This window comes from Chrysemys picta, chromosome 13 (assembly GCF_011386835.1).
Source record: "Chrysemys picta bellii isolate R12L10 chromosome 13, ASM1138683v2, whole genome shotgun sequence".
NCBI classification, from domain to species: domain Eukaryota; kingdom Metazoa; phylum Chordata; order Testudines; family Emydidae; genus Chrysemys; species Chrysemys picta.
This window is the reverse complement of record NC_088803.1, coordinates 44,952,060-44,977,581: the sequence shown is the minus strand read 5'-3', so window position 1 is coordinate 44,977,581 and position 25,522 is coordinate 44,952,060. Positions and strand designations below refer to the sequence as shown.

At 43.3% G+C, this 25,522-nt stretch overlaps 2 protein-coding genes across 3 annotated transcripts; one reads left to right on the top strand and one right to left on the bottom strand.

The window, feature by feature from the left end:
- Window positions 1-1,285: 1,285 nt before the first annotated feature.
- On the bottom strand, window positions 1,286-8,971 carry TUBB1 (tubulin beta 1 class VI). Of its 2 annotated transcripts, none has more exons than XM_005302958.5 (4): window positions 8,495-8,971; window positions 5,863-5,971; window positions 5,232-5,342; window positions 1,286-3,583 (listed from the first exon to the last, which is right to left on the bottom strand). In XM_005302958.5, the coding sequence occupies exons 1-4, from the start codon at window positions 8,549-8,551 to the stop codon at window positions 2,499-2,501; spliced, it is 1,362 nt and encodes a 453-aa protein (XP_005303015.2). In that variant the 5' UTR covers window positions 8,552-8,971; the 3' UTR covers window positions 1,286-2,498. The 2 variants fall into 2 exon arrangements, with proteins under 2 accessions (XP_005303015.2, XP_065422178.1); XM_065566106.1 differs by lacking the exon at window positions 8,495-8,971 and adding an exon at window positions 7,124-7,142.
- A 9,243-nt stretch (window positions 8,972-18,214) lies between these two features.
- Window positions 18,215-25,403, top strand: CTSZ (cathepsin Z). Its single transcript, XM_005302960.5, has 6 exons — window positions 18,215-18,755; window positions 19,782-19,945; window positions 21,697-21,876; window positions 22,621-22,771; window positions 23,066-23,228; window positions 23,809-25,403. Exons 1-6 carry the CDS (start codon window positions 18,613-18,615, stop codon window positions 23,920-23,922), a joined length of 915 nt encoding a protein of 304 aa, XP_005303017.2. The 5' UTR covers window positions 18,215-18,612; the 3' UTR covers window positions 23,923-25,403.
- The last annotated feature ends 119 nt before the right edge of the window (window positions 25,404-25,522 follow it).

Below are 25,522 nucleotides of genomic sequence, written 5' to 3'. Positions count from 1 at the left end.
ACAGAAGAAAACGTTACCTTAAAGGCATGTATAAACTTCAGAGTGCTGCTTGGCTTGTAATACAGTTATCTAGACAAAGTTCAAGTTCCATTTCTCAAAACAGAAGGCCAAAGAGTAGAGCTCTAGATGTGACAGAGGAGGTCGTTGCACAAATGAACTACTGCAGGAGAATCTGTTCCTTGGAGTCTTTCAGTATAACCTAAGCTGTGATTCAGAAGAGTAATGCTACAAATTGGCAAAAAGAACAGGAGTACTTGTGGCACCTTAGAGACTAACAAATTTATTAGAGCATAAGCTTTCGTGGACTACAGCCCACTTTTTCGTGTAGTCCATGAAAGCTTATGCTCTAATAAATTTGTTAGTCTCTAAGGTGCCACAAGTACTCCTGTTCTTTTTGCGGATACAGACTAACACGGCTGCTACTCTGAAAGCTACAGATTGGGTTTCTGAGTTGGGAGTGAGTATGAGTGATAAAGTTTAGTGCTCAGAGAGAAACACTTTGGCTGGGATTTTCCAAACAGCCTAAAACCTTTTCTAGCTTAGGATGTAAATGTGTGATGTTTGCTAATATGTGCTAGCTAACATGTTTGAAAAGCCTAATGTAGACAAGACACACTGTGTTCAATGTACTGATCAAACTGGGTTAAAGTTGCGATTCCTCCCAAGTCATTGAGACTTGTGCACCTAAATCAGGCTCATTTGAAAATCTCACCTTTTGTTTTTAATGACCCTTTTCTAACAGAGGGAATGCTGTGGACTATGTTGTCTGCATTTGACGCAAGAGACTCTTATAAATAGGTCAGACCTGGCTTTTCCACAGATAACTGGCTCAATTGCCTTATTTCCCAGATAAGTAGTAACCAAGTTTTGTGGTTTGGGCTGAGAAAAATAAATGTCTCTTTTATCCATCATAGTGGGGATTGAGAAATCTACATATGTAGTCATAACCCATTTGCATAGCAAGACTTATTTAAGTCACCTTGCCATTCACCTCTCACTGGAAGAGAATGTAGTCAGTTGCGTTGGTACAGCCCATAAAAAGATAGATGAAATCACATTTTTAAAAATACTTTCAGAACATACACAACTGAACTATGATTCTATAGTTGATTCTAATATCCAGTGTCTGTAAGATTTTAAAGTGTCCATGTGTTAAGTGGAATTGCATATTAATGGGACTTGCATTCATCTTTTAAGGTTCTACCCTAGAAAAGGTTAATTATTTCATCTCCAAGCAAGTGGCAAAGTTAGAGCTTGAAAGGATGGGAAATAAATGACCTAACAATTTTGTCTTTTCTTTTTATTTTAAATAATGCATAACTTAAAAAAGCTCAAATTTGTCTGGAACATAAACACTTGTTTTGTATGAGATTTAACTTTTAATGAAGCACATTTGATAGACAAGGAAAAATATTTTCAAAAAAGTTTTGTAAAGTAGTTAGAAATTATTTGAGTAAACTGTTACATATTCGTTTAAAGTGAGGGAATGATTCAGGAAACATCAAAACACCACAGTAATAATTGCTATATTATAGTGTTGAATGGATAACACCACCACAATGGCTAGCAACAGGATCTGTCTTTGAGTGAGATGTATTGTTGTTTTTAACTTTCCTAAATTTTGTAAACTGAATTGTAACATTGGGATTACATCTCAAACTAGCTGCAAACCATTCTATTTAGTTCACTGTATGAAACAATAAGAGGGAAAGTTATAAATACCCTATATAAAGGGAGAGGGAGGGCACCAAAATAAACTTCTAGATAAAGTTCACAAAACTGAGCTAATATAAACCAGCCTAAATATTTAATTGAAGATGAAATATAAAAACATTGTGAATACAAAAAAATCTTCCATAATATAAAACAAAAAGAAAGTGATTCTATTGGTTAATACTCTTTCAGTCTGTTAAGAAAAGCTTTAGAAGGTACCTTAAAACTTTTTTCTACACTCCTTAACAGATACTGATTCAACTTGATGATTGGAGTGCAGAACAAAATAGGTACATACTGTTATAACCTGATGGGTAAATACACATGTATGCTTCTAAAAATCACAAATTCCCAAATGAAAAACCTAAATCTGCATTTACCTGAGAATAAATAATTGTTATGACAGTTTAGAGCATATTACACCAACACTCATTGTCATGACTTTTGTCACACACAACACACTGCTACATTCAGAATCTGACTATACCATTCTAAAAGCTAGTAAATTGTGAAGATGGCTGACACAGTACAACTTGCCCTCATGGTTGTTATTTTTGTGGGGTTTGCTGTACCAGACATTGTTTATGAGGAAAAGGTACCATGGGTGTTAATTTCAGCGTCACTATACTTCATACTCGTATATACATTGGATATGCTTTGGTTTAATATAGAAAAAAGTAGATACTTTTAAGAGTTCTCCCTTCAGATACGTAGGTGAGTATTACTGCTTTTTTTTTTTATAGAGGACGTACATTCAATAAGTGTTCTTGTATAGTGTTCTGATATTAAAAATCTTTTTCAACTGTTTCTTGTTCTTGGCTAGTTTCCACTTCTACCTCTTTATATTCATCTACCTCTACTGTGGCATCCTGATACTGTTGGTACTCAGACACCAAGTCATTGGTGTTGCTTTCTGCTTCAGAAAACTCCATCTCATCCATACCTTCTCCAGTATACCAGTGGAGAAATGCTTTCCGTCTGAACATAGCTGAGAACTGTTCAGAAACTCTAATGAAGAGCTCTTGGATGGCTGTGTTGTTGCCTATAAAGGTGGCTGCCATCTTCAGCCCTCGTGGTGGTATGTCACACACTGCCACTTTCACATTGTTAGGGATCCACTCCACAAAGTAGGCACTATTTTTGGTCTGGATAGCCAGCAACTGTTCATCCACTTCTCTGGTAGACATCTGGCCTCTGAAGATGCATGCCACAGTCAAATAGCGTCCATGACGAGGGTCACAGGCTGCCATCATGTTCCGTGCATCAAACATTTGTTGGGTAAGCTCTGGGACTGAGAGGGCTCTGTATTGCTGACTGCCTCGAGCTGTCAGTGGAGCAAAGCCAGGCATAAAGAAGTGCAGGCGAGGGAAAGGCACCATGTTCACAGCCAGCTTCCTCAGATCTGCATTGAGTTGACCAGGAAAACGGAATGAGGTGGTGACACCACTCATGGTCAGGGACACCAGATGGTTGAGGTCACCATAGGTGGGGCTGGGGAGCTTTAGGGTTCTAAAGCATATGTCGTACAGAGCTTCATTGTCAATACAAAAGGTTTCATCTGTGTTCTCTATCAGCTGGTGGATGGACAGTATTGCATTATATGGCTCTACAACTGTGTCTGATACTTTGGGTGAAGGCACTACGCTGAAAGTATTCATAATCCTATCAGGGTATTCTTCTCTGATTTTGTTGATAAGGAGTGTGCCCATACCAGATCCTGTGCCTCCTCCAAGTGAGTGGATGAGCTGAAACCCCTGCAGACAATCACAGCTCTCACACTCATTCCTGACCACATCCATTACACTGTCAATCAGCTCAGCGCCTTCTGTGTAATGGCCTTTAGCCCAGTTGTTGCCAGCACCTGAATTACCTGTGAACGTAATTACAGAAAACCATCCACAAATGTATCAGGCCACATGTAAAAAGTCGTTAATAAGAACGCTGCCAAATATTGACAGATGTAGAAAGGCCATAGGACAAATGACATAGTGGAGAGACATCATAACTGCCCACAAATACAAAAAAAGATGTTCTAAAGAAGCCAGTGTCTAATCATTCCCATTAGCTAAGGAGTAATGTGCATTTGCTGAATCTGGGAAAACTCGGGTTGGAAAAACTCGAAATATGCAATTGCACACCTATCTTGCACATTCAGTTCGGGAAAGAGTCAACAAACTGATTTGTTTCCTCCAAAATTGTTATGAAGAAATGGAATTTCCTTATTTTGCTATTTATCTTCTTTTAAATTTTAACACAGTTCTGGTGTTAGTTGCTGAATTCCTAAATTCATACAAAATTACTACCATTTTCAATAGTAACCGCAATTCTTTATTACATGCTGCTTACACACTCAAAGTTTCCAATAGCACTAGAACAAGTTGCTGCATTTCAAATACAGACAAAAAACAATTGGGAATTTATTAAACTTTTTCAGATACAAAATATCTATGGCTCATCCCTTTTGTGAACCTGGAACAGTTCCAAGGTAAAACTCCTGTATCTTGATTTTCAATAACCCTCTAAACCTTTCCTTAATTGTAATACCCTAACTTTCTGTGACTAAAAACATTAAGAATGTTACTTATTCCCCAGTATGTTATATTTTGACTATGGCTTTATTGGCATACTTTCCAATTTAAAAAAAAGGTTTTTCTCTTCCACGTTGCTGTGAGAACAGGAACCTACACACAACAGAGGAAACATGGACACTGACTATATACAAAGGGTTGTCAAATGCAAAAAGTTAACTGAGAAAAACAGAATTTTGTATCCGCTTATCTCTTCCAATCTTTGTAATTTTAGGTGTTAATTGCAACATTTTGCACACTATTTTCTAATTATTTGACTTCTTGACATTAAAAAGACAAATTCTGCCAAGATTTTGAAAAACTTGTTTTGAATAGGATGCGTTGCTTAGCTTGGCAGCTGGGATTTTAAAGACCCACTGGCATTTGTATATGTTTCTAAAACTTAGGTTTTGTATAAACCAGTTTTACAAAATCTGAAGGTACAATAAAAATGATTCCATTAAATATTTTGTTTTAAATTCCAGTGCAAAGTGTTCTGTATTTTGTTTGTTTGTTTTGTTGTATTTTAACATTCCCAGGCATTTTGGGGAACCCAATCATTGCAGTATTGCACTAGCTGAAGAAGGCTGAAAAGTGAAATTGACTAATTTGTTTTAATTGAATTAAATGCATATAGTAAATCAGAATTAATAGTGAAGAGTGAATCAGATTTGAAAAATTCAGTTTTAACACTTTAAGTTCTTATTACTATCCCAGACACAAACTTAAAAAAAATGTATTGTGTATAATCTGTCTCCCTCTAACACTATTGTAGCAATTCTGTGTTGAGTGAATACTTTTTTGCTTTATGTAGGGATGCTTTTAAAAACAAGCAAACAAACAAAAACAATATATTTAAGGGAAACCCTGTGTTTGGGATTCTGGATCTGTCAACCTTCACAGTATCCCCATAATGTCCTATTTATATTATTAACAACATATTGCACATACCATGAATAAAATTGTCAGGTCGAAAGAGTGGGCCTATTTTGCTGGATCGTACACTGTCCATGGTTCCAGGTTCCAGGTCCACCAAGATAGAACGGGGCACAAACTTCTTGGCTGTGGCAAAAGGAAAGTAAGAATAAGTTGACAGGAAGCCAGGCAAAATCTTACCCCCGTCACATCACATCTCCTCAGTTTAGACATTTCAGTCAGCACATTCTACAAAAATTCTACATTCTACAACAGAGCAAAGTGCAATCCATGCTATTGAACTGATAGTCCCTTTAGTAATTACAGAAGATCAACTAATGTCACAATCTGGAAAAACCCTCATTGGTCAGTCAACATTGGTCCCACTCCTGCAGTGCTTACAGGGAAAGCTTTTGTTGATTTCAGTGGGGGTTTTGATTTGTAAGAGCAAGTTAGGACTACACGACAGGAAGAGAAGATACAGGGTGGTATTTTCTAAAGCACCAAAGTGACTTAGGAGAACAATTCCAATTGGAGGCAATGGAACTTGTGCTCCTAAAACACTGACTTTGAAAATCCCACCCACCCACAGTATTTTTTATTTTAACCCTCCCATGATGACTTTGTAATCTGCTTAACCAACCCATTAAAGACCCTGAGCACTTACAATGAGCTTCGTTGAAGTACACATTAATTCTCTCAAGCTGCAGTGGTGAATCACCGTGGTAGTTCCCAGTGACATCAATTCCATGTTCATCACTTATCACTTCCCAGAACTGAAAAAGGAAACAGAACTAAGTACAACCAAGTAAACACTTCTTGAGTCCCACCATTTACCTATAAACACTGCCACAGGGGGGAAAGCATCTTGCCTAATACAAGCAGTCTGGTATGAAATGCATCAGAGACATTAATAACAAAACCAATAAGTGCCACACAAAAAGTCAACAGATACGTGTTTACAGTTCTAGGCATCAACTGCACAAGTTGGATAAAGAAGGGCATTATAGTCAATTGCAAGACTGTCATTGATTTTGAGGGAAGTAGCACCAGGCCCAGCCTGTAGGATCATACACAGTAAGGGTCTTTTGAGGATTGACCAGCACTGAAGTGAGTATGGAGGAATTCTAACTGACTCAGACAGGTTTACACATTACAGCCAGAACTTTGTCACCCTTTCATTAGGTGTAGCTTGCATACTTCACAATGCCAGGCGAATGGGACCAGTTAGCTACATAAGTGATCATTTCCACATGCCGTTGCGCACACAGTCCAAGTAACAGTGCATGTGCATTAGGTCTGCAGTTGTGTTTGGGTTTTTCTGAAGATGAAGAGGAGTAGAATAAGGAGTCTGGCATAGAAATTGTCACAGATTCTGGGGATGCAGAGGCAGAAAATGCATTCAAGAGTTCACGCTTGAGTTTACTTTCTAAGCCATTTCACTTTTCCTAATGAATCATATTTAATTTTAGTAATGCAGGTTTAGTGATGCACATTTGAGAGTGTTTGGATCTGGAGTGTGCTTCTGACCCATAACTATTCAAAATAAACACGGCTTTCTTGTAAGAGGCAGACTTAAAGGCAACATGCGCAGAGCATACAGGAACAGATCATCAAAAAACAAAATTAGTAAAACTCCTATCTAGCCCTCCATTCATAGAGCCAGCCCTGGCATCTCTTATCTAAGCAGCTCACTACAGCAGTGTTAATGCAGTCACACCCTCTGTCATGAGCAGGCTATTTTAATTTTAAAGGTCTCTTGCCTTTAGCACACAACTTCATTTTAAATTTACAAATATAACATATCTAGATGATGGTGCTTACATAGTGTGAGCATTTTGCACCAACATTACTAGAGACCATCAGTTTGCAGAGCAAAGTTTCTGAGTATGTGTGTATGTGAGAGAGAGAGAGTAAAGTATATACACCTTTAAAAAGCCACATTGACTTTTTCATTCAGAAGATATTTCCTCTCGGGCTACTCCTGCATTTCCCAGGGAAAGAAGTCAGTGGGCATTGTGGATGGGCGAGAAATCCAGGCCCAGGCTTTCTGTTTGATTCATCTGCTAAAGAGCTTATTTTTCTGAATTGTCCCACGTCATTTTGATAGACTCCTACTTAAGAGAAAAACTCCTGCAAAAGTCATGCAACACAAACAGTATTTCTCCCATCACCTGTGCACACAATACATAATCATTTCCATCACAGCCTATGATATAGGTTTATGCATAAATAATATTTCTTTCTTGACATACAAACAAAATAAGTTACAGTCACAAGTAATGGCAAGAACCTTAACACTAAGTGCTGACAAAAATCACCTAAAGCCCCTTGGCAGTAAAACTTCACAATATGTTGCAACCTCTTCATTAATATCATCCTCATCTAGATTGCTGCGAAAAGGTGTTCCCTGTCTATGCTGTCTATTTTTTATGCCATCTATCACTGCTGCATCTGTGTTAATGCTTGTATTTAATTAGAGGGGTAATTACTGTATAGCATTTTATGTGCAGGATATTGAGACTCAAAGGTCATTGAAAAATTAGCCATCTTATACCCTATAATGTGCTTTAACAGCAATCTTTATGAAGCTATTTCCAGGGTATGTAGCTCTCTCTCTCTCTCTCTCTATATATATATATATAATCTCAAAACTAGTTGAAACAGTTTATTTAAGGATTTTTTTTTAATTGCTTTTGGTCTGAACTCTGTGGTACTTGATGCAGTTGTTTTTGAGTTATGTAAATATAAATATACATTTATTTGTCTTTTGTAAGTGGAGTTTTAGACTGGACCTTAACTCCGCTTTCTGTCAACCTGGGAAAATTCTACTCACTCATTTATCCAGGTCAAGTAATTATATTTTTTTATGGTCAAGTAAACCACCTTTTAAAATAAATTATTACGATCAACAGCATATTGAGTGTGGGGGTAATACATTATTTGTCTAGACTAGTACATTTGTATGAGAACTTTGCAAGACTGATATAAATAAGTTACCTGCACACATTCCAATGTTTATTGGCAGGATTGATTTCCCTTGAATGCTGATAATCTTCACCTAACCAAATCATCACATAACTATTGCAGATGTTTTATGCTCAGCCCTTGCATTTGCTTGATGAAGAAGCCCGTTGCTATTACATTAAAACCTACACCTTCACTGCTCATGCTTCTCAAGCTGCCTATGAACAGAACTCCATGATACCGCACATCAGTCCATATTTAATCACTCCTGTACTGCCCATATTGTCCCAAATCATTTGCCACTAATGATGGTTACTGAAAACAATTCTCACCTTAGCTCCAATTTGGTTTCCACATTGGCCAATCTGAAGATGCACAATTTCACGCATTTTATGTAGACTGGAAAGTTCAGCATCTACAGCCTGGCTCAGTCTCTGGAAGAAACCCTCTCTCTCCTGCAGTATCAGTTACAGCCACACTGGCCTCATTTCAAAAAGGGCCTTTTTTATACTGGTGACGGTGTCACTCAAACAAGCAGGGGAGTATCCAACGCCACACATTATGCTCATCTCCCTATTAACAAAGCCTGCACACATATAGGCAAAACTTCCATTCACTGGGAGTTCTTCCTACATATGGAATGTAAGATCAGACGTACGTTGCAGAGTATGTGGAGAGGAAGAATGTGCTTCTCCCTCAACTAATGTTAAGTCTGTGTGGAATGTGTCCGTTCAGAAACAGACACTAAAAATGCGTATATTCCATATTGAAGGAGTACGTCTCTCTTATCTTAAGTCTGCTTTAGACACAGAGGCAAACAAATTCAAGCTGACTCCTCATCTGTTTGTGAAACGAAGGTGTGATTGTTAAATGCCACAGCCTCTCATCAGTCTTCAAGCAAAACTCCCATGGATTTCAATGAGAGCTCCATGCATGGATTGATCGTGGGATATTGCCCATAACTCACTAAAATATAGACCCATCGCTACAATACAAATCCAATCCAAATCCAAATACAATACAATCCTGAGCAGCAATGAGGATAAAATCTAAACCTCTGCCAACACCAATGCTATTTACATCCCTAAAATGATGTTCTGAATCAGGGGTAGGCAACCTATGGCACGCGTGCCAAAGGCGGCACGCGAGCTGATTTTCAGTGGCACTCACACTGCCCAGGTCCTGGCCACCAGTCTGGGGGGGGCTCTGTATTTTAATTTAATTTTAAATGAAGCTTCTTAAACATTTTAAAAACCTTATTTACTTTACATACAACAATAGTTAGATATTATAGACTTATAGAAAGAGACCTTCTAAAAACGTTAAAATGTATGACTGGCACGTGAAACCTTAAATGAGTGTGAATAAATGAAGACTCGGCACACCACTTCTGAAAGGTTGCTGACCCCTGTTCTGAATAGAATTCGTATCCATGACTTTATAGCAATATTCTGTTTAAGAGAAAGGGCTTGAGTCCATAAGAATCAGCTGCTTTCGCCAGATGTTACACATAGGCCCCATAAAAACCATCGCTAACTTAGAGATGTGTGTGTGTGTTTCCTCACCACAATTAAGTTAAGGCAACATTCACACCCAATAGTGACCTTCAAGCATTAGGCCACTATCACAACTCAGCCACACTAATTCAATCCAACAACTTTATCAGCCTCAGGGCATAACACAAGAAATGAAAAACCACTTGGCAGTGCACACCCTTAACTCTGACCTTAATAATGTAATGAAATTATCTTAAAAATTACAGTTTTAGCTTTTTCACCTACTATACCTCAGGCAGAGAAACAACCATACTCAATTACATACTCAACACCTCTCTATTTTTGCCTTCATTTCTTTTGCCTGCACGTCACTCTCCCCAGTCCCTGCAACTATTTTATAGTTTAACTTTGTAATTGTTAGTCACCCTATGAAGCACTTTGGGTTACAGGCTGAGGCAGATCATGGGGTGTTTTGTTTTATTGTTATATATTGGCTTACTATAATCCTTGTTACACTGCCATGAAGTACTGCACAGTTGTACAAGTCTGTTATGAAATCCTCCTTATACCACAGGGACATTACTGCCTCCCACGAGGAATTTGGCTAGAAAGAAAGACTAGTATGTACCATGGAATCTGCCATCAAAATAAAGGGGAAAAAGCCTGGCCCAATTGCAGTTACTGATAAAAAATAGTGTTCCCAAGGAACACTGCAAATGCTTCATTGCATCAAAGACGTAACATAACTCCAACCAGTCCCATGACATAGGCATGTCCCCTGCAGATAGACACAGGTCTGGTATCTCAGAGCACCAGATGGCCCAGCCAGGACGCTTTTGTGAGTTTAAGATGGCTTCATTATACATTAGGCATGTAGTACACTTCAGTGACACTCTCCTTTCAGTTTCCAAGTAGGCCAGCGGAAAAGAACTGAAGAAACATTAAGAAGACGATTCCTTTCAATGTTTATTTTGAATAAACACATAAGACCAGCACAGTGGAAGACCTTGGCTCATTGAATGAGCTTCTAGTAATTTGTTTTATCACATTATGGAGCACTATAAATAAAAGAAGACAATCTAGAGGCCTCCTACCCCCCCCCCCCCGAACCCCGCAAAGGAATATCAGCCTAATCCAGACTTCCCCACCACAAAAGTAGTGTCAATCTTGCTAGCGACTAAAGAAAGAGCCAATATAAATAAGACCCAGAGCAAACAATGCTCCCAGAACTACTGTTTGCAGGGAATGGAGCACAACATCTGTGTGCAAGCATCAGGCATAATGAGCCTTTTGCCCCTAGATCAACCCTCCACATGTCTGAGCATTATAATTCACCCAGTAATTAAGCATGATAGCAATAAGAGGCAGAATGAGCGCATTTCATTTGTTCTTTAGAATGGGGTAAGTGCATCATCTTTCAGCTGCAGAAGATCATCTAACCATTCTGTTTTAACAGGCAAGGAAGTTGTATCTAGATTTTCATGTTCACCTACTGCATCATGGATATTTTCTAGAGCTGGAAGAACGATGGGAAAATTGTGAATTTTCCTTTGAATTGGAAAGCAAATTTGAATTTGGCAATATATATTTTCTGTTCACTGCCTGAAAACATTCAAACACTCAAATTCTACTGCTAGGACGGGGGGGGGGGGTCATGAGGTTATTACATGGGGAGGGGGGTCACACGTGATCAGCCTCCATCCCAAACCCTGCTTTACCTCTACCATTTATAATGGTGTTAAATATATATAAAAGTGTTTTTAATTTATGAGGGGTGGGGGGGGTGTCGCTATCAGAGGCTTGCTATGTGAATGGGGTCACCAGTACAAAAGTTTGAGAACCACTGTGATAGGAATATTTGCACAATCTATTCTCAAGAGGCGCTTAATTACATCAGCCATGGCAAAGACCCAACAGTGCCTGACCAATGCATTTTACTTACGCAGTTTGCATTGTAAATCATTACAATTAGCTAATGAGTGGCACCCAAGAACGAGTTGCTGAAGAAATTGGCAGAATGGTTTTGAGTAACACACATTGTCACAATCTTTTTGAGAACAATTCCTGAGCAAAGAACAAAAAAAGTGAAAATAAATTATTCGCTGAGACTCATTCGTTAGTATATTTTTCAGTAAAGCTAACCACCTGAACCCATTTGCCTTTTTTAACAGCTTCGAAATACAGCTTGGATAAATTGTTGCCGGGGGCACAAAGTACCTTAATACCCTCAAATATGGAATTGTTTCAAATGCACTTTTCTGTAATTCGTCGTCTTTATACAAACAACTCTGTTTTTGACCCTGGCATGCCTTGGCTGTTTGGCAATTTCAAGCCTGTTTAATAATACTAAAGCATTCCCTATCTGCCAATGTTGTACATGTGTTACCATTGATAAGCAGTGAATGTTTTCAAGTGATCAGCAGCTGTAGCATGCAGGAACATGGCTGAAGGGTTGCTTCTCTATAAATATAGTGACTTAGTTTAAGTGAATGTGACAAAGCGCAGGGGAGTGCTGTATTGGCCATTAATATTATCAGCCCACTCCATGTTTCCACTGTCTTTAATGTGAGTTACATAGTGGCAAGGCATAAAGATGGCCCCCACCCCCTGCCCAGCATTGTAATGATTAGGACTAAGTGCACCTAATGCATCTTTCGCTTTTTTAACACCTGTTTAGTTCTTGCAGAAGGCAATAGCCTCTCAGTCCTGGCGAGGCCTCTGTACAGAGCCACAAAATGGGTGCAGCAGTCAGTGCTAGCATACAAGCTACACCCTCTGGCCTCATCTGTGGCATGCCTGGATCACAACTGAGGAGAGGGAGAGGAGCGCACTACACTCAGTAAAGCTTCATTAATCCTTGGTTCAGTTGCGGACACTGCCAACAAGAATGTCGTTGAACATTCATTCTTATGATGGTGTTTTGTTTCTGGGGAGGGGCTTTTTTATTTTTATTTTATTGTGATGAGACTGGGCTGAAGCCAGCAAATAATTTGTCTTACAGGGCACAGAATGGCCACCAGCCTGTAACCAATTCTAGTCACAACCAAGCGGGGCCATAATGCCATTCCTGGGACTGTTACACACCGTATTCAGCACTTCCATAGCATGTGGCATCTTCAAAGCCTTTTACAACATCTGTTGAAAGTCAAGCCACCATCTGTTCCACGTATAGAACGCAGATCATGCTTCAACACAGGAACGAAACTACTTGTTGCCAGCACAAGCTGTTTGCTTTTGAAGTTTCTCTCTCTCAATATAGTTTAGGTTAGAAGAACAGCCATTTATTTCTTCTGCAAAATCTCATCTCTTCAGTCAGGCTTAATGAAGTCATAGAATCATATGGTTGGAAGAGAGCTCAGGAGATCATCTAATCCAACCCGCTGCTCAAAGCAGGCCCTGTCCCCAGACTCCTAAATAGCTCTCTCAAGGGTTGAGCTCACAACTCTGGGTTTAGGAGGCAAATGCTCAAACCACTGAGCTATCCCTCCTCCTAGTCATCAATGGGCTATGCGTTGTGTGGGTAAGATGGGCCCTACTGCCTCATGGACAGTTTTAAGGCTATCCTACCTTCACCCACATTTTGGGATCTCAACAGGCATTTTCATTATGGTGCACTAATTACATGACCGTCGGGTAAAATTAAAAAAAAAACATCGAAATAACTTAGGGGCCTAAGGCCCATTTTCAAAGGTGACATGAGCACACAGGAGCTCAGGGCCAGATATTTAAAAGGATTCAGGTGCCTTAACAGGCAGCGTGATGCCTAATGTGGGTGCCACTGATGTTTTCAAAGCTGCACCTCATGCACCACCTAACCCACCCACCCCTGGTGCCTCAGTACCCTACATGCCTACGTTTCTGCTAGTTGGCATTTTCAAAGCAGCCGCAGTGCTCCAGCCACCCCAATGAGCTGCTCATAGCTGTAGCCCAAGCCCAAGTCCCCCAGGCCCTGAAGCAGAATTTTTAAAAGAGGCAGGCAAACGCCTGTCTTGCCACTAAGGTCCAATCACAGGTGTGCTCTGAGCATGCCTACAACCTGACATCTGTCAGACCTTGCAGCAGGAAGGCCTGATGATGGCCACTGACTGGAGGGGACAGAGGCAGCATTAGCACCTGCACAAAAGACAGCCAGGGCACAGTGAACCATAGGGCAAGCATTAGCGCGGTATTGTGCATATGAGCGTGTTTTGGCTGCTAGGGCATGGGCTACTTAAGTGACTGACCTGATCTAGGTGGAGAATAGAGTTTGCAGCTGAGGTCCCGAGCAGAGGGCGGAGCCTATCTCTGGTGTGTCAGCCACATGTACCAAGTCAGTTACTTAGGCACCTAAATCCCTCTCCTCCCCCTTTCCTCCCCCTTTTTGGCATTTCATGCCTGGTTAGGTTAGATGGCTCTCCACTTAGCTGGCTGGCTTTTGAAAAGCCCTTTCTTAGGCACTTAATTACCCCTTTGCACTCCACAGGGAGCTGCTTAACTTGGGGCTGAAAATTCCAGTAGCCACCAGGCCACCTAGGGGATAGGCATTGCTCCACCCAGCCAAGCAATGCCAAAATCCCTTTAAAAAACTGGCCCTCATTTGCTTGCAATTGGATTACGGCTTGTGACTGCCTGGCACTTTTGAAAACAGGAATTAGGCTTTTAAGTCACGTTAAGGCTTTTGAAACTTTTCCATATATATATAAACTCTCAGGCCTTCCTGTGCTATAAATATATATTTATATATATAAATAGAGAGAGAGAGAGATGTAAGCAGAGTCAGGATGAGCTCTACCCTGACATCTGGTGGTGAATTGTGGCAAGTTGTGGAAAAGAACTTCAGGGGCTGGTCTTGTTTGCATAGGCACACCCACCCCACCTAGCATGAGCCCACAGCTGCCCAAATGTTCACTTTGGCTGCTGTGGGATCCCCAGTTTCTCTGTTATTGGGGCAGAAAGAATGAAGTGTTGTTACCCTGATTATGTGAATCAAGGCTAGTGGAACTGTTTTATGACAGAGGGACTCACCATCAACTAAGTAGCACTCGCTAGACAAGGGACATGGGTTCCAAAACCCAGTGAATTGAGAAAAGCCTGGGACAGGTAAGTGTGTGGGCTTGGTGCAGTCTGAAACAGCAACTGCTGTATCTTCTTCCACTGTTCAATAGCAGAGCTAATTTTGATTCTATTAAGAATCTAGTTACAGACTGCTATACTGAATTCACTTTGGGCCAATGGTGCACTAGCACTGGGGCTCTTCTACTACAAACTGAAATTGCTAAAGAGCTAAAATTATTAAGAGTTGAGATTACTGTCTTAACTAATGCAGGAGCCTGAAAATATATTGCTAAGTGGCAGTTTGCTGCTCGGTTAGAGCTGCCCATAGGATAGTGAGTGGAGTGAAATGGAGCAGAGTAGTTTGTGGGATGGCTGGAGTGGTTTATGGGACGGATGGTGGAGTGGAGCGGCTCGTGGTGAAGGTTGCAGCAGAACCCCACGGAGAGGCAGGGCAGTTGGCCTTACCACGTAAGGTGCCCCTTAACACCCCAAGTGCCTCCTTCTCCCCCCACCGGCTGGGAGGGGGGGTAAAACTCTGCAGATAAACTTTTGAACTCTGGGGCTGCACTGACCAGGGACACAGACTTTTGGGTTATTGGACTTTTGGGACTTTGGGGTGATCTTTTGGGTTGTTGGACTTAAGACCCTGAGGGGAAAAGGACACTGCCAAACTTACTTGGGGATGGGTCTTTTGCTCACGGTTTGTGTTATGAATCCTGTTTTTAGTGTTTCCCCAACATAATGCCGCATTTTTTCCCTCTTTTATTAAAAGGATTTTGCTACACTCAGACTCCGTGCTTGCGAGAGGGGAAGTATTGCCTCTTAGAGGCGCCCGGGGGGGTGGGGGGGGGTATGTAATTGTCCCAAGTCACTGGATGGGGGCTCGAGCCAGTTTTGCATTGTGTTATTGAAACGGAACCCTTAGATACTGAATCCAGCCCTTGTTGCTGCCAACTCAGACGGGCAGAAGGGTTACATATATATATCACAGGAAGGCCTGAGCAGTTAAAAACACATGGCTAACAAAAATGGACATGCCTGTGGTCATGCAGCCTCTGGCCACCGTTTACCAATGTGTTGTTTTGTAGCTCTGTGCTTCCAAGCATCTCCTGCATCTTTTCATACATGAGGGGGCCTTTTATCTGGAATTTGTCATCCCTTTAAAGCATTTGTCCTAATGCAACTGCAGTTGTATCACAAACCTTTGTGTTGGTAGCATCACACCTGTTGACTCATCTCTGTATGCCAAGTGTAGCAGATGCTATTTATTTTCAAATTCAGTTTTAGTTTTAAAAAAGTGTGACGCCCAGGCTGAGCCCCCAGATGTCACTCTTAATCACACAGCAATACAGGTGGATTTGTGAAAACTCTAGCAGAGCAGTTTATATAGTGGACCGCATGTCCCAGCTACCATGGGCTGAATGTGGGCAGTGGCTAGCACAGGGATTTGTCTGCTCAAAACTGGCACAAGAGAATAATGACCAAAAATTGTTACTATCTAATGGCTTTGGTGACTTGTATGTAGTGCATTTCACATCTCCTAGCGCCTAATGGACAGGTTTCCATAGCACCAAAGAACTGGGGAAAACCCACTACCACAATTGGCCCCCATGTTTGTCAGCGCAACAGAAAGGACAATCACTGAACAACCATGGAAACGGAACCCTCAGAGATGCTCGTACCAGGTTAGTGTTAAAGACATCATAGGGCACTGGAGGGAGCTTGCACTGCCATTACCAGCCTACATTGTACCTGTTCTATGGTTCAGCAGAGGATTTCAGTCTCCAGGGCTGTCAAGAAGGCACTTTTCATAAGCATGACGTTCACTTAGAAAAATAACTGTCAGGCATTTGTGTTTGTACCACTGTGTGCCAGCAAAATGTGCAATTTAATTTAATTCTCCAGAAAGAAGTGTCACGAGACATAAAAGTTGCACAACAGTTAGAAATGCGTGAAAAATTGCACCACAACTGGTTTTGCTTCTGCTTTCTGTTCCCACCAAAAGCTTGGTCAGCATTATAAAGGTAAGTCTACACTGCACAAAACCCCACCTCCAGCTGTGAGGCTCAGAGGCTGGTTCCATAGACTCAGTCTACAGACTGGAGCTTGTGGGTTATGCTATGGTGTTTTTAGCTGGAAACACCTTAGACGTTCCTGCTTGGGCTCCAACACCTGGCCAGGGGGAGGCTCTCAGAGCCTGAGCTGAACATCTACACTGCTATGTTTAGTGCCACAGTGTGAACCTGAGTCTCCAGACCTGGGCTCTAAGACTTGCTGCCACAGGGTTTTTGGGTTTGTTTCTTTCCATGTAGACATGCCCTCTGTGGTTTAGACCAGTACTGGGTCACGGACTGGAAGGCACTGGGTCACGGCAGCTCTGGTCAGCACCGCCGATCGGCCATTAAAAGTCCCGTCGGCGGTGCTGCCCGGCTAAGGCAGGCTAGTTCCTACCTGTTCTGACACCGCGCTGCGCCCTGGAAACGGCCAGCAGCAAGTCCGGCTCCTAGACGGGGGAGGATCATGGGGCTCCACATGCTGCCCCCACACTCCCATTGGCTGGGAACTGGCCAATGGGAGCTGGGGGGGTGGTCAGAGCTGGCGCAACCCATTAGGTGACCTCGGCGGTCGCCTAAGGTGCTACAATTTTGGGGGCGGCAACTGCGGCGGTATTTCGGCGGCGGGACCTTCCACCGCCTCGGTGGGGGGCGGCATTTCAGGGCGGGACCTTCCGCTGCCTAGGGCGGCAGAAAAGCTGGCGGCGCTCCTGGGGGTGGTGCCTGCGGGCAAGAGCCTCGTGGAGCTGCTTGCGCCTCCGACTAGGAGCCGGACTTGCTGCTGGCCACTTCTGGGGCACAGCGTAGTCTGCGGTGCCAGGACAGGCAGGAAGCCTGCCTTAGCATCCCCACTGCGCTGCTGACCAGGAGCCGCCCGAGGTAGCCTGCGCCCCAATCCCCCGCCCCAGCCCTGAGCCCCCACCAACCCGGAGCCCCTTCCTGCACCCCAAACCCCTCATCCCTGGCCCCACCCCAGAGCCATGAGCCCCCTCCCACACTCCAAACCCCTCATCCCAAGCTCCCTTGGGTCGTGGGCATCAACAATTTTCTTCAACTGAAAAAAAAAGTTTGCAAAAAACCTCCTTGTTTGGACCACAATCCTGCGAAGACTTCAACGGCATTACTCTCCGTGCATAAAGTTAGGCACATGCACACTTCTTGCAGGATCAGGGCCTTAATGGAAATACCTCTTAAAGAACATAGTTAAAGGATTTACACAGGCAGGAGCCTCAGTGTTTCTGTAGGCAGCCTAGGGGAACTGACCTTGCCAGTGAAGTCTGTACCTAGAAAAACATCTGACCATAGCACGAAGGCACGTTCTTGGCAGATACCAAACTGATACCAGATGGTCCTGCGAGTTTATTAAGAGAAACGATCGCAGTATAATCATTAAAGGCGGGGGAGGAGAGGGGGGAGCCGGCTGCTCTCACGACCCCATTCTTCTAGGCTTGCAAATGCCCGCAACTCCCGCAGGGGGCAGGCGCCTGGTTGAGCAACCGAACACACCCGAGATTGCGGAGAGCGCCGGGCGGTGCTGCTGGGGCTATCGCGGGGGGGGATGTCCAAGGCTGGGATTAGCGGCGAGGCCAATGCAGTCCCAGGCGCTAATCCCAGGGGAGCCACTGCCCCGGCCCCTCTTGCACACGCGCTCGCCGCCCACTCCCCGCGGGCGGGCCCCGGGCCCGGCGCTTCCTGCGCCGCGGGTTCTTGTCCCTCCCAGCCCAGGGCGCAGCTGGGGATTGACAGAGCCCAGCCCCTGGCTGACTCAGACGCCGCAACCTTCCCTTAAATGCTCGCGCCGAGGACGGGGGGAACCGGCCCGGCAGCGCAGGAAGCAGCTGTAGCTCCAGGACCGCCGCGCTGAGCATGGCCGGGCTGCCCCAGCATCTCCCCCCGCTCCTCCTGCTGCTGCTCGGGGGCTGCCTCTGCCCGGCCTCCGACGCCGGCCTCTACTTCAGGGAGGGGCAGCACTGCTACAAACCGGCCGCGCGCAAGCCCCCCGGGCTCAGGTGAGCGCTCGGCCCCGCCGCTGGGCTGGGTGGGAGGAAGGGAGCCACGTGCAACGCTGCTGCTACGCCCGGGCCACTGGCTGGGCGAGAGGCGGCTCCTCGGAGCCGGGACCAGGACCAGGCAGAAGCCGGTCAGCCTCTCGCGTGCCGGGAACGGCCCAGGGGCGCTGCCTGGGCCAGGCAGGCAGAGCCCAGCAGCCGCCCGCCGCAGCCCGGAGGAATCAGCTGGGGGTGAAATCCCGGAATGTCACTGCCCACGTGATGCCGAGACCTCCCCAGCCCCTACCCTACCCCGCTGCCCCTCCTTACTGTACCCGGCCTGCACCCACCGCCTTTGCCCTGCGCCTGGCCGACCCGAAGCAGCCCCTGGTAACAGCGGAGAACTTCACCGCACCAATTAGTTTCGATAACATCCAGGCTCATCGCCATCCCCTAGGGAGCCGGGGAAATGGGGTGTTTGTAGTTGGCCCCAGTTTCAGCAGCAGGGCCAAGGATTCTCTGCTTCTCTAGGGGCAAATGGCCAGGACCCAACTCCTCAGAGGGAATTTGGTGCCTAAATACCTTTGAGGATGTGGGCACAGGGTGACTATTGGGGGGAGACGGGGATTTGCACCGCTGCCAAGTTATTCCTTGATCCAGGACTCCTGAGCAATGCAGAAGGGAGACAATAAATCCATCCTCTTAGTTTTGAGAGGTTTCAGAGTAGATCGAAAACAGCATGAAGGCTGGATTGTTTCATGTGAACTCCTGCAAAGGGCTGCATTGGGGAGGCCTCTCATTTCTTATGTTAATCTCAGCTGCCTACCTGGTAGCTGTTTCTGTGAGTTAACACTAGTCACAAGACCATAGATAGAAGGGTACTAAAGGTCATGGTGGCTAGAACTAGCATGTGATCTCAAGCTAGGATGGAAATTCTCACACATCATTGTGAGACTGGAAGATTTTTTTTTTTCCTTTCTCTCTCTGAAAATATAAAAATCATCTCTGGGAAACAGGCTTAATTCTTACTACTTTGTTTCCATATAGAACCTACCCTCGACCTCACGAGTACCTGGACATCACTAAACTTCCCCCGAGTTGGGATTGGCGAAATGTAAACGGGACCAATTTTGCCAGTACCACTCGGAACCAGCACATTCCTCAGTACTGTGGGTCTTGTTGGGCTCATGGCAGCACCAGTGCCTTAGCAGGTACTTGTTACTGGGTATCTGTTGTTACTGGGTATTGTTTTCTTGCCAGTCAGTCCATTTTCAGGATCCCCCAACCTTCTGAACCCCTGATGGGGGGAGGCAATCCTCGATTTGCAGGATTATCAGCACTATTCAGGGTTGTCACTTCACAAGACAAAGGGCCTAACTCCTAAATAGCTTGGAGGCTCTGGGCCAAGGTACCTGCCCTAAATAAGACAGACAGGGGAGAGGGTAAGGAAGATTTTAAAGTGAAGGTAGTTTTGGTGGTAGCATATACTGTGGGAATTCCCCAACTGGCAGCTGAGAAGGGGAATTTTTTTTCTTGGTGGAATGTTCCAGAGTGGTAGAGGTGGCCTCCCTCATTTAGAATTATACACAGATTAAAAAGGAAAAATTGGATTGATTAAAACACATTTAGCAGAAGGGGCATTGCTTGTGGGGTGGGAATGTCACACTCTCTTTACTGTATAGTTCTCTTCTCCCTCTTGCATTTAGTCACAGTTAGCCCCAGAAAGCCAGGAGAAGCAGGTAGATAAATTATTCTATCATTACAGTGAAAACCGAGATACAACTGTGACTTCCCCTTTTTGGGTGGGGGCAGCAGCTCAGCTGGAGTTTAGCTTTCCGTGGAGCAGTTTCTCTTTTGCCTCTTTAGGGCAACAGCAGCAGTGGGACAGAAGCACATGGGGCTGGGAGCAGGTTACAGTAACTCCACACTTAACGTCCTCTCGCTTAAGGTTGTTTCGATCTTACGTCTCTGCTCAGTTTCAGAACATGCTCCATTTAAAGTTGTGTGATGCTTCTCTATAATGTCATTTGGCTGCCTGCTTTGTCTACAGCTGGCAGCCCCCCCACCATCAGCTCCCCCATGCTGCCCCACATACAGCCCCTCCCGCCTGCCGGCAGATCCCGTGGATCAGCGCCTTCCTCTTCCTCCCCGCACCTCCTGCCATTGGCAATCAGCTGGCTTGCAGCGTTCAGGGGGGAGGAGCAAGGACTCAGTGTGCAGGCTCCCCCTCCCTCCCAAATACTGTACTGTATGGCAAAAAAAGGGGGTGGGGGGGAAGAAGCGGGTTAAGGGTGGGAGTTTGGGGGACGGGGTAGTGTGGGCAGGCCGAGGGTTGAGCTCTCCACCCCTGGGAAGGTGCTGCGGCTGCTGCACAACATGCTTCTCCTAGCCTACAGCGCCTTCAGCCTCCTTGCCTGCCTCATTGTCTGCAGTGCCAGTGGGCTGTGCTGTGTGGGGTAAGGCGGGGGCACCTGCCAACTATAGTACTGTACAGCACAAAATTTCCCTGGAACCTAACCCCCCATTTACATTAATTCTTATGGGGAAATTGGATTTGCTTAACATTGTTTCACTTAAAGTCACATTTTTCAGGAACATAACCAATGTTAAATGAGGAGCAACAGAGTGCTTTCATAACTGGTAGAGGATGTTAGGATTTATCTAATTAAGGACTGAAATGAAACATGTACATCCACATATATCTGCCCCTGAAGCCAAATTTGAATGGAAAGCAGTAGCTGCACCTGCAAAACAGACGCCATCATTTCACCCACTCGATTGGGTCACGGTGTGGGCACCTAGCCATTCTGTTAGCATATACAGCTTTTGCACCCACAGCTGTCTGCAGATATTTAACAGATGCAGCTAAGGAGACATAGTTGAAATATTTGGCCCGTAATGAGTTACAGACAACAGTAAAACTAACAAGCACCAATTGTTTATTCTTCTGTTATTACCACAGACCGCATCAACATTAAGAGAAAAGGTGCTTGGCCTTCTGCCTACCTCTCTGTTCAGAATGTTATTGACTGTGCCAACGCAGGGTCCTGCGAAGGTGGAGACCACACAGGTGTTTGGATGTATGCTCACGACCATGGCATTCCAGATGAGACCTGTAACAACTACCAAGCCAAAGACCAAAGTACGGCAACAGATTGCAAACCTTCCTAGCTACTACTCACTCTTATTTGGCAGGGTTTGGTATTCGCTTTAAAGGAAATTAAATATAATTTAGCTAACACACGCATTTCTTTTTCTGCTTCTACTTACTGCGGGCTGCTAGTGAAGCACCTGCTATCTAACTAGGAGCAGCAGTTCCCTTAGAGTAGCTGTCTGTGTTTTTTTTTGCACCAGAATCAGACAGCATAGATGTTGCCATCATGTCTGAACAAGCATCCACCATTCAGGCTGCTAATGTGAACTCACTAGGCATTGATGTGCATCGGTGCTTTCATGCAGTAATATTTACAAGTGTCATCTTAAGTTACCAGAGCAGAACTTCCGTCTACTATACTTACTTGCAAACAAATCCCTTGAATTGTTTCTCTAGCTCCACAGAATCAATTTAATTATTTGTATACTGAGACACTTATCAGGAAGTAGTTTTTATAACCTACATTGAAAAGCATGTTTGAAGACTGAAACAGATAAAGAGCACATAACCTTGAAATATTATTGACTGTAGAGACTGCCTTAATTAGCAATCTGAACTTGCAGCTTTATCTAACCTGAAGAAACAAGCAGTTTTCTCTGCTATATTTAATCTTATAATTATGGCCCCTCAAAAGGAATTAAAATTTACCATTAATTATTTCATTGAATAATTAACTGTAAGAAGAAAAATACTAGCTTGCAATGTTAATCGAATATCACTGCTTCTTTATAGCCTGCAAGAGGTTTAACCAGTGTGGAACCTGTGTTACCTTTGGGGAATGCCACGTGATAAAGAACTACACCCTCTGGAAAATTGCTGACTATGGCTCTGTCAGTGGGAGGGAAAAAATGATGGCAGAAATCTATGCCAATGGTCCAATCAGGTAAAGACAGTATTACAGGGTAAGAGTTATCCTGTTAATTTTCTTTTAGTTGTTTGCAAGCTTCATGGGATAAACTGGAGAGCCTCCTTCTGTAGCTCATTCAGCACTTCTTCACCAGACCAGGCCTTAGCCTCTGAAGACGGATCTGTGCTAAACTTTTGCACAATATCTTATGATCTAGACCCACTTAAGTTAAGAACTTTTCATTTGAAGTGAAAGTGGGTGACGGACACTGTTCTCCTTTAGTCTGCTATAATTATTTCTGAATGAGGAAGCTCTTTTTGCTTGTTACAGTTGTGGCATAATGGCTACGGCACGCCTGGATGCGTACACTGGAGGACTTTATGCTGAATACAACCCCTCTCCTATGGTGAATCACATTGTATCTGTGGCTGGCTGGGGTGTGGAAAATGGAACTGAATACTGGATTGTCCGTAACTCCTGGGGCGAACCATGGGTAAGGAAGAGAGAGAAGGGATGTGCTCAAAATGAAATGCACATTTTTAAAAACTCCAGAAATTTCTGTATTACAAGTTGTACAACTAGCTTGTTTATAAAAAAAAAACGAAGTTTCCGTCTTAGCCATAGGAGTTGTCTCAATCTATGATTTTTAATACATCTGACAACTAGGAAAAAGTCTATAAACTGAATGTAATGCTACCCCACTACAAAGAACACGTAAGGCAATAGCAGGCCAGCCTCTGTGCGGAATCTTAATGCTGCCCTCATATGTGTATGCAACTCCCATTGAAGCCAGTGGTAAATAGCTTTGTGATATATGGGTCCAATAGCTATTTGGCTATGGATAGTAGGATATGGAAATGAATTCCTGGCTGGAAACAAATGAGTTCACTAGAGAACTGCTATTTCAAATAAGCTTGTTTTGTGAATCCCACTCAAACCCTTTGCAGAGATCTGCCTTCACCTCTAGTCCCCCTTGCTCTGCCCAAAGTACACTGCTTATGAGACAGAAGTTACTTTGATGTTACTAATTTATAAACCTTTTGCCAATACTAATGAAAATTAATTTACTACAGGGTGAACTGGGCTGGCTGAGGATTGTGACAAGCGCATATAAAGGTGGAAAAGGAGCTGAGTACAATCTCGCTATTGAAGAGGATTGTGCCTACGGGGATCCTGTATTACCTTGATTGTTTCTAGGGTTTATGGGGTTCTTTCTGGCTTTGAAATTTTATTTTTTTTCCCCCCTCCAATTGTATTTTGTTTTAATTAAAAGGCAGTTTAACTATTCTGTAGTAAAGAATGACCAGGCAGTTAAGAGGAATTAGCTCAGATCACCATGATGTTTTAGAAGTGGAAAAACTGCCTCTAGATTTTTAACTTACACTGCGTATTTAAAAGCAGCTGTTAAGACAAATTTGCTTATCCTCTGCTTTATGTGCCTGGTACTTACCAAGCAACTTATCAGAAGTTATAGGTACAAATCTGCTCACTGGAAAAATCATTCTTTCTTGTCCATATAAGATTTGTTTTACACTTGTAACAAAGGAGGTTTTCCTTCTAGTACAAACTTTAAAGTTTACTTTAAGCAAGAGGTATGGATTTCTTTTAAAAATTTGGGTTTAGACTTGCAAATTATATACACAAAGTACAATAGCAAAGTAAATATCAGTGAGCTACATAAATGCAGAAACCGTAGTATGTTTTTTGTTCTCTATTTTAAAACTGTGTCCTATAGTCACATCCTATTGTTTCACTAAGGCATGTGTTGCATTGCAGATTGTCAGATAAAAATGACAAAGTGATGCAACAGTAACCAAATCTCTTTAAAACTACTGGAAAATGTTTAATATAAGCAATGATTGTTATTGCCTGATGCTTTCTTTACTCTAATTCTAGGCTTTGGTATTTGAATGGCTGTACTATTTTTCTGTACAAGGACAATGACAGGGTTTTTTAAGGGGGGGGGAGGAGAATGGAAACAGGGTTCTGATGAGACATAGCTTTTAGCATACAAGGAAAGATGATATGTTATCTTCCTCTTTCCTGCTTACTCAACCTCATGTGCCTAGTTCTGTAATGGTGTAAATTACAACCCAAACCATATCAAACATTAACTGAATCACAGTTGTTAAACTGACATTGTTTCTTATGTGAAGTGATTAGAGGGTGTGCAAGTGGATTGTAAGAGTTTAATGGAATTTGTTTCTCAGCATTAAGTTAGTGGTACCTATGGCAGCATCTCTTGCCAGGACACAGACAAGGTTTAAACAGAATCTGTACTGTAGTTAAATACCATCAGGAGGTGCCAGCGAAGGATGGGTGGGGGAATAGAGCCACCTTCAATGATCGCATGTGTATATGAGTGAACTAAGGACACCTACAATTTGCACAGAAACTGAGTGCCCCATGTCACCAAGGGTCCTGCTCTTGGACTGAGATGCTAATCAACCACAACATACTGAAGGTCACATTTACCTAGAACAGAGATTAGGGTCTGCATTTCAGGTATGCTACAGGACAGCAGGGATCTACAGACTTCTGTTTTCCATTTTGGCAAGTTAAGAATGTCTTAAAACATCTCTAATTTCAGGAGCCAGCTGCTTTTTTGTTTTAAATAAAAACATAATTGTTCACCTGTGACCTACAACAGAGAGGCACATTACTCATCTACAGTTGTTTCATTGTGAGAGGGGCTTTATTTTACAAATTATTAGCTTCGCCACTGTCCCACTGATTTCTAACACCATTGCTGCTGCTTTGATAAGGTCCAATCTACCTTCAATCTCA

Bases quoted from the DNA above. Each gene is read 5' to 3' on its own strand.
- CTSZ (XM_005302960.5), top strand. From the start codon at position 18,613: ATGGCCGGGCTGCCCCAGCATCTCCCCCCGCTCCTCCTGCTGCTGCTC. The intron at 19,946-21,696 runs GTACTTGTTACT...TTATTACCACAG, and splicing joins CAGCACCAGTGCCTTAGCAG to ACCGCATCAACATTAAGAGA. The intron at 23,229-23,808 runs GTAAGGAAGAGA...AATTTACTACAG, and splicing joins ACTCCTGGGGCGAACCATGG to GGTGAACTGGGCTGGCTGAG.
- TUBB1 (XM_005302958.5), bottom strand. From the start codon at position 8,551: ATGCGTGAAATTGTGCATCTTCAGATTGGCCAATGTGGAAACCAAATT. The intron at 5,972-8,494 runs GTGAGAATTGTT...TTCCTTTTTCAG, and splicing joins GAAACCAAATTGGAGCTAAG to TTCTGGGAAGTGATAAGTGA. The intron at 3,584-5,231 runs GTATGTGCAATA...TTACGTTCACAG, and splicing joins ACCTGACAATTTTATTCATG to GTAATTCAGGTGCTGGCAAC.